Genomic DNA, 10,578 nt, shown 5'->3' with positions numbered 1-10,578 from the left:
TGCAGGTTAGTGCCATATGCACTCATCAACAGAGACATATCGCTGGCGAGCCACCGATTCCCAACCCCTGAAATAGCTCTAAAAGGATAGAGCATGTAAACCTTTATTATACTGTACTGTATCCACAACATGGATCAACATACGACTGGTCTTTCGGGACCAAATGCGTCGTAAGTCGCCGGCTTCCTGTACTGCTATACTTTTTCTAACTTCTAATATTTTGAAATTCATTGATAATATTGCCCTCAAAATGTACAAAGTTGTGAAGTCAGAAAACTACACAGTAAAATAAAATAAAGAAGACATTAAAGCAAAAATGAATTCATGAAAAGTGCAAAGAAACTCTAACAACATGGGGAGGCCCAAGAATAAAAGACTCTTCAGAAGGCGAAAACCTAATGAAGCTCAGTAGAGTGTTCCAGGGCATGGGAGCAGCTGTGTAAAAAGTTTGATCACCCTTTCCCTTGAATCTGGATCGTAGGCGATCAAGGAGCTGATGAAAAGAGACCAGAAAGCTCGAGGGTAGAAAATAGTGCAAAGGTCAGGTCAGGAGGTAAGATAGATCCAGGCCATGAAGAGCTTAATAACTGAAGAGGAAAACTTGAATGCAGAGGTGCCATTACAGTCCCCAATTTTACTCTGTTTTACCCGATATTTTAAGCGGGTTGTGAGCCAATGGGAACGGAAGTCGTCATTTGTCAGCCATCTCAAGGAGAGGATGATGTGAGTCACATATTAAAGTCAATGGAGCATCTACTTTAAATCGTGACCGGACGTTTCGTCGACGGACATTTCGTCCCCGGACGTTTGGTCGAACGGACAATTCGTCGCCGGATTCCCTCGCTCTCAAAATTATAATCATGAGAGAGAGAGTTTACTGTTGAAAGCGATCAACCAGGAAATCTCTCGCTCTCAAAATTATAATCATCAGAGAGAGTTTGTAATTACATTGACAATGTCAGAGCATAAATATCTAATATCAAAATTATCAATACGTTGCGTATTATTGGTGTGTGTGTACATGTAATTTGTCGCCGGATACGCTCGCTCTCAAAATTATAATCATGAGAGAGAGAGTTTGTAATTGCATTGACAATGTCCGAGCATTAATATCTAAATATCTAATATCAAAATTATCAATAAGTTGCGTATTATTGGCGTATGTGTACATGTTATTCGTCGCCGGATTCCCTCGCTCGCTTCCGGATTCGCTCGGTCTCAAAATTATAATCATGAGAGAGAGAGAGTTTGTCATGGATTGCATTGACAATGTCAGAGCATTAATATCTAAATATCTAATATCAAAATTATCAATACGTTCAATGTGATTTTTACTATAATTTGGACAACGTCGGCGGGCTGTATTAAAAAGCCTAATATGCCTAAAATTAAAAGCCTATATGGCCCGCGGGCCGTAGTTTGAAAAACTTGTACACACAACGCCAAAAATATGCAACTTATTGATAATTATGATATTAGATATTAATGCTCTGACATTGTCAATGACAAACTCTCTCTCATGATTATAATTTTGAGAGCGAGCGAATCCAGCGACGAATAACATGTACACACACGCCAATAATACGCAACTTATTGATAATTTGATATTAGATATTTAGATATTAATGCTCTGACATTGTCAATGCAATCAATGACAAACTCTCTCTCTCATGATTATAATTTTGAGAGCGAGCGAATCCGGGAGCAAGCGAGCAAATCCGGCGACGAATAACATGTACACACACGCCAATAATACGCAATTTATTGATAATTTTGATATTAGATATTTAGATATTAATGCTCTGACATTGTCAGTGCAATTACAAACTCTCTCTTTCTCATGATTATAACTTTGAGAGCGAGAGATTACCTGGTTGATCGCTTTAAACCAGGGGTCCCCAAACTTTTTCCTGTGAGGGCCACATAACTTTTCCCTTCTCTGATGGGGGGCCGGTGTCAGTTTGTAACAGACGATCGTAGGGGAGCTTAAATTTTTTATTGTTTTCCAGAAAGCCACACACACATAACCAAATAACCCTTTCCGGGTTCTTTACAGAAAAAAAAAGTCAGGAAACAAATAATAACACTATTAATGAAATAAATAATAACTAAATAACCCTCTCTGAGTTCTTCACAGAAATAACAGGAAATAAATAACACTATTTATGAAATAAATAATAACTAAAGCACTCTCTCTGGGTTCTTCATAGAAAAAAAAAAGCCATGGAACATTAACTTTCTGTTGTGCTATGCACAATCTTCTCCCTTTGCTCTGAAGTTTATGCACGACACCACAACCGTCATTACAGAATCCCACGTCAACATTTTGCAGCACAGTGCTTGCTGGTGAATTCGGCAGTGGACTCGTAGCGGGGCGGTGAGACCCCTTTTTTCCAACTCCCGGTTCATGCGTCCCATTATTAGACCGCGAGTTTCGGCCACCATGCTAGGAGCCCCGTCAGTCGTGATGCTAGCTAGCTTTGACCAGTCCAGGTCCAACTTCTCCATGGTTTGGCACATTGTCAAAAATATCCTCTCCCGTTGTAGTCCCTTTGAGCTTTGGAGGGCTGCCAGATCCTAGCAAATCTCAAAGTTTGCGCTAACTCCACGAATAAAAATGAGCAGTTGCGCTGTGTCTTGCACGTCAGTGCTTTCATCCAGTGCTAATGAAAAAAAGTCAAATTCTTTCGTCTTCTGCTGCAGCTGGGCATATACATTACTCCCGATTTATTCAACGCGTCTGGTCATTGTACTCACTGACAGACTTACGGCATTAAATGCATCTTTCTTCTCGGGACACACTTCCTCCACGACAACATCCATACATTTCTTTAAAAACTCTCCGTCCGTGAAAGGCTTACCGTTGCTTGCTATCAGTTTAGCAACCCGAAAGCTGGCCCGAACGGATGCCTGGTTCAGCTGAGCTTGGCGTAGAAATGTAGTCTGCTGAGATAATAGTCCAACTTTTAGCTTTGAGAGTTTGTCTGCTCGTATTTAGCCTTGCACGCTATCGTACTTGTCTTCGTGACGGGATTCATAGTGCGCGCGAAGATTGTATTCTTTGATGTTTTCTTTGAATACTGCCACCGTCTCTTGACAGATGAGACAAACAGCCTTTTCTTTGCATTGAACAAAAAAAAAATCGTTTGTCCACTGCAGGTTAAATACCCTGCATTCTGAATCAATTTTTCTCTTAACTAACCTTTTCGCCATTATTCCGTTCTCAAACAGGTTCAGGTTGCAGTTTTTATATGCTTGAATAGCATCGCAATAGCGATGGCCCCAGGGCTCCGCCCTCACCTGCGATCGTCCAGATGTCTGGCTAACACTCTGCTCGCGCATGCAACGGTGGAAGTGCCCCATGCATCAAAGGGAAACACCCGCCCTGCGCGTGTCACCAAAGAAGCAATGCGAAGGCCCGCTTCACTGGGATGATTTGTGGGCTCAGCAGGGGTGCAATGAACCAAACACAAGATTAAAACGTCCCAGTCTTCAAGGCCAAATAGGAAAAAAATCCGATAGCGTCTCTGGTATTGTTCAGAGGGCCGGTCCAAATGTGCCGGCGGGCCGTATCCGGCCCGCGGGCCGTAGTTTGGTGACCCCTGCTTTAAACAGTAAACTCTCTCTCATGATTATAATTTTGAGAGCGAGCGAATCCGGTGACGAATTGTCCGTTCGACAAAATGTCCGTCGACGAATTGTTTGCTCGACAAAATGTCCGTCGACGAATCCGGCGACGAATTGTCCGTCGACGAATTGTCCGTCGACGAAATGTTTGTTCGCCGAACTGTCCGGCGACCAAACGTCCGTTCGACCAAACGTCCGGGGACGAAGTGTCCGTCGACGAAACGTCCGGGTAGCACTTTAAATAACTATCAATAACCCAAGTGCTTTCATTTTTTTAAAGTCAGCGGCAAACTTAAAAATAAATAGGACATTTAAAGAAAATAATAAAAATCAACATCCAACTTTAACATAGTTTATCAACCAAACCATTTTTAAATCCATCAAGAGACAAAACAGATGGGTCCTTGTGTCTGTTTGTAATTGTTTTTAGTGTGAGTGCATGTATAAAACTGTTATTTCACATTGTTAATCGTTTTATTGTAGAGTATAACTAATTATCTACCTGTCTTTTTTTCCAGCTGATGGATAAAGAGAGCTACCAGGACATTGAGAAAATTAAGACTATAGGCAGTACATACATGGCTGCTGTGGGTCTCGTTCCCACTTTTGGCTCAAAGGTACTCAATCGGAATTCTTTCGTTCATCTTTTCTTTAAAGATGGGAATAAAGCATGCTCATATTTCTCAAAGGAAAGTCTTTTCTTTGTGTTCAATTTTTTTATAAGCCAAATCCACTGCCAAGGATTATCGTCCTCCCTAGCATTAGTTTCTTTCGTATTTGTGCAAACTATTTCTGACTAACAGAGTTTACAAATCTCTCTCTCTGTCTCTCTCTCTCTTTCTTTCTCTCTCTCTCTATATATATATATATATATATATATATATAAATATATATATAAATATATATATTTATATATATATATATAAAAATATATATATAAATATATATATATATATATATATATATATATATATATATATATATATATATATATATATATAAATATATATCAGTGGCGGGCCGTCAGGGCCTTCAAGGCCTTCTCTGCTGGCCTAAGAAATATCTGAATCATATTATATTTTGTCCATCAATACTTATTATTCCAAATGGTCTGTTAGCTTCCTTTCTTTGCTTTTCCCCCTGGTTGCACTGCTTCCAGATGTGTGTTTTCATATTGAAGCATTTAACCAATCACATTTCAGCCATTATTTGTTGCCAGATCAGATCTGCCTCAAAGCCTTCACAATCAGTTCTGCGGGCTCTGCTGCATTAAAATAGACTGTTGCTTTTAACCAATCAGATTTCGAGTTGGCAACCCCACAATGATTTTTCATAGGCGTTAGCATTTTGCCGGCTGGGACATGTCATTGCTTTCACAAACTATGATTGGCTAGTAGGCGGGCCAAAGCAGCCAGAGATCGCAAACTCCACCCACATGGCCGACAGTGGCAAAAACAAATGAATTCTGTTGCAGATTTCTCTCACAAAGCTATTTTCCAGACGGACTTTTCCAGAAACAATGGACATCGTTAAGAAAGGCCGGTCAACTCCGAAGCTAGCAAGCCTGTTACAGACGGGAATATGGTGTGTGCGGCACTTTCAGTGTGCTAACTTAGCTCCACAAGCAAATAGTATATTGTTGTTTTGATTTAAAGCCATTTTCAAAACGGACTATGCCAGAAATATGACAGGACAGGCTCGACTTTCATCATAAGCTTCGATGGCGATAGGAAAGAAGGAAGAAAGAAAGGAGGATGGATATTGTGTAAAAAGGATTTTTGGTGAGTAAAATATGGCCATATTCCTAAATAATATTTCAATTGTGAGCCAAGTTCTGATATCTGAAAAGCTCCAGTGTTTGTATTTAAGCTCCAGTGTTTGTATTTAATCACAAAATGCTGCTAGGAAGTGGATTTTACCCCAGTTTAATTTTTGGCGTTTCACCATTGACGTCCATTGCTGTCTTTTCCCGGGAAAAATCACCCCCCTGGCCTGGTTGTAATGTCTCAAAAGCTCCAGTATTTGTATTCAATCAATAAATGAAGCTAGGAAGTGGATTTTACCTAATTTTAGTATTTTAGTGCATTTTTTGTCATTTCACGTATGGACGTATCAACGTTCATCGCTGTCTTTTTACCGGGGAAATGATACTCCGGGCCCGGTTCTGATGTATAAAAAGCTCCAGTATTTGTATTTAATCAATAAATGCTGTTTTCGGCTGGATTATACCCCATTTTCGGGCATGGTTTGCCCGTACGCCATTGACGTTCATCGCTGTCTTTTCCCGGGAAAATCGCCCCCCTGGCCTGGTTTTAATGTCTGAAAAGCTCCAGTATTTGTATTTAATCATGAAATGCTGCTAGGAAGTGGATTTCACCCCATTTTTGTGCATTATTTTATTGATTATTTTTTATGTGTTGCAGCTGTAGCTGCAGTAGAGGTTTTATAGCCATAAAATAGTTTTTGAGGGTTGGATTGATACGTTGAAGGCGCTACCAGAAAATGCACCGCCCGCCACTGATATATATATATATATATATATATATATATATATATATATATATAGATTTATATATTTATATATATATACAGACACTCATATATATATATATATATATATATATATATATATATATATATATATATATATATATATATATATATATATATATATATATATATATATATATATATATATATATATATATATATATATATATATATATATATATATATATATATATATATATATATATATATATATATATATATATATATATATATATATATATATATATATATATATATATATATATATATATATATATATATATATATATATATATATATATATATATATATATATATATATATATATATATATATATATATATATATATATATATATATATATATATATATATATATATATATATATATATATATATATATATATATATATATATATATATATATATATATATATATATATATATATATATATATATATATATATATATATATATATATATATATATATATATATATATATATATATATATATATATATATATATATATATATATATATATATATATATATATATATATATATATACAGACACTCCTCAACTTACGAACGCAATTGGTTCCGAGCGATTGTTCATAAGTTGAATTTGTTTGTAAGTAGATTTAGTGCTATATTTTGTATTATAATTTATGTTTAAGGCCTATATAAGTATATTGAAGGTTTATATAAGTGCATTTGTATGTTTAAGGCTTGTATAAGTAACACGCATTGGTTTGTACTGAAAAAAAAAACATTTAATAAAATGGAGAGAATATGTACAGTACTGTAGAGAGAGAGATAGATTTATGTATTAGAAACTGGCCAAAAGAAGCGACCTAATGACGATTGCAGTTTTCTTCTTTTTTTCATCATAAATGATGCAGTAGCACTGTATGGCATCATTCAATTGATTTGCAAACTTTGTGCAACGTTCAATATTTGGGTCCTGCTGCTCGATCTTTCTGTTTATAAATGGTACTGAATGTGCAACGCTCACCACTTTCTGACGCGCATCAAGCTTCGTTATTATTGCCACTCGTTTCAAATGAAATGGCTTGCCTCTTCCTTGCAACTCCCTCAATAGAAGCCTTTAGCTTTTTACCAACCATATACAATATTGGATGCATGAGATATTTAATGATACAAATGAAAAAGGTTCTTTGCACACTGGAGATACATTCACGCACTTCCGCATTGCAACGAAGAAGGTAGATGCTGGGTGAGCTGAGCTCTCACAGCGCCAGGCGTCGGTATTAGCGGCGGAATTAAGTACTACTCCGAAAAAGACGCGAAATACAAAATTGGACTTGCGAACATTTTTGGACTTAAACGCAATTTGCAGACATGTTCGTATGTACCGTTGTTCGTAAGTTGAATGTTCGTAAGTAGGGGAGCGTCTGTATATATATATACATATACATACATACACACACACATACATACACACACACACACACATATATATATATATATATATATATATATATATATATATATATATATATATATATATATATATATATATATATATATATATATATATATATATATATATATATGGAGGAAAACAGAGAGACAAGTGAGACCTCTAGACACAATTTTTCTATTTGCACTCAACAGTGAGATCATGCTGGTTTCACCTGCTGAGCTTCACTTGTGTTTGATTGAAAATTTCACATGATCTTATGTGTATGGTTTATAAAAATACGTTTAATGTTTTTCAGGCAAAGAATTCCATCATTTTGCATCTATGCACAGTAGCAGATTTTGCCCTTGAGATGTTTGACATTCTGGATGCAATTAACTACCAGTCTTATAATGACTTTGTCCTTAGAGTAGGTGAGTAAAACACACACACGCACACACACACAGACTGACACACACACACACACACACGCATACACACACACACACAGACTGACCTTTTGCACTAGACATTATTCACTCTAATTGCCGGAAGCTTTGCTCGGAAATGCATCAGAGAGAGAGCGTTCCATTCACAGTGAGACATGCACTTCTGGGTTCCATTGTGCTGAGGATCCTGTGGGGAGCCCATGTTCGGCCACAGCGTAGGACGGTGTACGCAGTCATCCTGTGTCCAGATTGAACGGCTGGGTCCATGTAGAGAAATCTACCTGTGAACCAATTTTGTAGAAATTATTATTTTTATTTCATGTACTGCATTTATTTTTCCAGGGCACGTCCACCTTTGTGGAGTTTGCATGTTCTCCCCGGTTCAGCGTGGGTTTCTTCCACGTACTCCGGTTTCCTCCCACATTCCAAAAACATGCATGGTAGGCTGATTGGACACTCTAAATTGCCCCTAGGTATGGGTGTGAGTGTGCATGGTTGTCCATCTCCTTGTACCCTACGATCGTCTGGCCACCGATTCAGGGTGTTCCCCGCTTCTGGCCCGGAGACAGCTGGGATTGGCTCCAGCACCCCCCGCAACCCTAATGAGGGTAAAGCAGTTCAGAAAATGAGATGAGATGCGCAAAACTTCAAGGTGACAAAGACGAAACGCCATAGAGCAAGACAACATACACCAATACGGTCATTTATTTCAAAATAGGGAAAAGATGAACAGATAGAACGCCAAAATAAAATTATTTTGACATCTATGAATGACATTAAAAAAACAACACGTATCTTCCATAAAACGTGAAAAAACTCACTCACTTGTGCCTGACACTCCTCGCTCAGGGGTCGCCATCTTACCGTAGTTAAACGTGCTTTGACTGGGCAGACGCAAGTAGCCTTGATAGATGTGTTCATAGTGTTCAGCACTTCCCAATAGTTATTAAGGCTGATCGAAGGTCTTTTGGTCGAGCATTAAAATATCAGCCTTAATACCTGCGTAATGTGTTCAAGTCTCTGCGTGCAATTATTGCACGCAGAGACTTGAACATTAGACCGCTACGGACACACTTCCTGGTTGTACTGCTCACGTTACTTCCTTTTTGAATTTGTCTACGTGTAGGCAACACCCTTTCGGAACACCGAAAGGAAATGATTGTATATTTGTGATTATGAAATAAAACAAAATACCGCTTTTCTTTTATTTCTTGTTGGAAAGTGACAACTACAGCAGTAATAAAGAGATATTTCGACATTAGAAGCAATATGGCCACCACAACATCTTAAACTTCTGGTAAGAAAATTGTAATTTCTGTCATTAAAAAGCATCAGGTTCTCGTCAATATAGACTTATTTCTTTTTTCAAATTGAATAATTTGATATTTTGCATTTATAAAGACAGGCATATTAAGTTCCTTATGATATTGACCCAAATAATATGCAATCCAGCAGAGGATCCTCTGGATTCATACAGTATCTCAGAAATACCACATGCGATGATTTTTCTTAAGATTTTCCCTTCAAAGTCACACATTTGTACTCCCTATTAAAACCATGAATATGGAGGCTGAAAATTGTGAATCAGGGGGAGTCTTATATGAGAGAAATTGTAAAATTCAACGATTTGAAGACAATTTTAAGGGTGCGGCTTATATTCGAGAAAATACGGTACTTAGATAATAATAATCGGACATAGGCTTTGTCATCATCATTGACTCGACAAAAGCCTAATTGTCATCATACCCAGAAACTGTGTATGACGAAATTGGTAGTGCTTCTCCATAAGGTGCGTTTTCCCGGAAAAAGACCCAAATAAGTGATAATTTCAGACTCGTAATTTGGCATTCTGCCGTGATGGATACATCACATCACCCCCCCGAGTGGATCACTTACCTCACACTGTCTTTCACTTACCTTCAGTCAGCCAGTAGGAGGCAGATCACCGCCCAACGTCTTTTCATGTTACCTCACCCCGAAGTTATTACACAGAAGGGATTGTGGTGTGATTTATTTTAAAACAGATCTTCCTGAAAGCAACAACCTAGTACGTTGTTTTTTTGTTTGTGCTCAGGAATTAATGTGGGTCCAGTGGTGGCAGGAGTCATTGGAGCCCGAAGACCTCAGTATGATATCTGGGGAAACACAGTAAATGTAGCAAGCAGGATGGAAAGCACTGGAGTACAAGGAAAAATACAAGTGAGTACTGCATATAGCAAGGCCACTCTTCCTGTCCCACACCATTAATTTTATATATATATATATATATATATATATATATATATATATATATATATATATTTATTTATATATATATATATATATATATATATATATATATATATATATATATATATTTATATATATATATATATATATATATATATATATATTTATATATATATATATATGCAGCTTTGAATACTCTGTTGACGCCAATCTAGCCGCTGGAGTTCTTTTGTCAATCCACTCGGATTGACGGCGAGCACCGAATTAGTGTGCTCGCCGTCATATTGTACTGATGCGTAT

At 37.2% G+C, this 10,578-nt stretch overlaps 1 protein-coding gene across 11 annotated transcripts in view; it reads left to right on the top strand.

The window, feature by feature from the left end:
- adcy1a (adenylate cyclase 1a) overlaps positions 1-10,578 on the top strand; it is a 151,915-nt gene that overhangs the window by 114,316 nt on the left and 27,021 nt on the right. For 8 of the 11 annotated variants that reach the window (XM_077594570.1, XM_077594575.1, XM_077594565.1 and 5 more), the window contains 3 exons: positions 4,146-4,244; positions 7,920-8,034; positions 10,124-10,248. In XM_077594570.1, the coding sequence (XP_077450696.1) occupies positions 4,146-4,244; positions 7,920-8,034; positions 10,124-10,248 (339 nt within the window). Of the gene's footprint in view, positions 1-4,145; positions 4,245-7,919; positions 8,035-9,271; positions 9,347-10,123; positions 10,249-10,578 lie in introns of those variants that run through there. The other 3 variants (XM_077594573.1, XR_013298440.1, XM_077594569.1) reach the window with 3 other exon arrangements.

This window comes from Stigmatopora argus, chromosome 24 (genome assembly GCF_051989625.1).
Source record: "Stigmatopora argus isolate UIUO_Sarg chromosome 24, RoL_Sarg_1.0, whole genome shotgun sequence".
Classification (NCBI taxonomy): domain Eukaryota; kingdom Metazoa; phylum Chordata; class Actinopteri; order Syngnathiformes; family Syngnathidae; genus Stigmatopora; species Stigmatopora argus.
The sequence above is the reverse complement of the archived record's forward strand: the minus strand, read 5'-3'. Positions and strand labels throughout refer to the sequence as shown.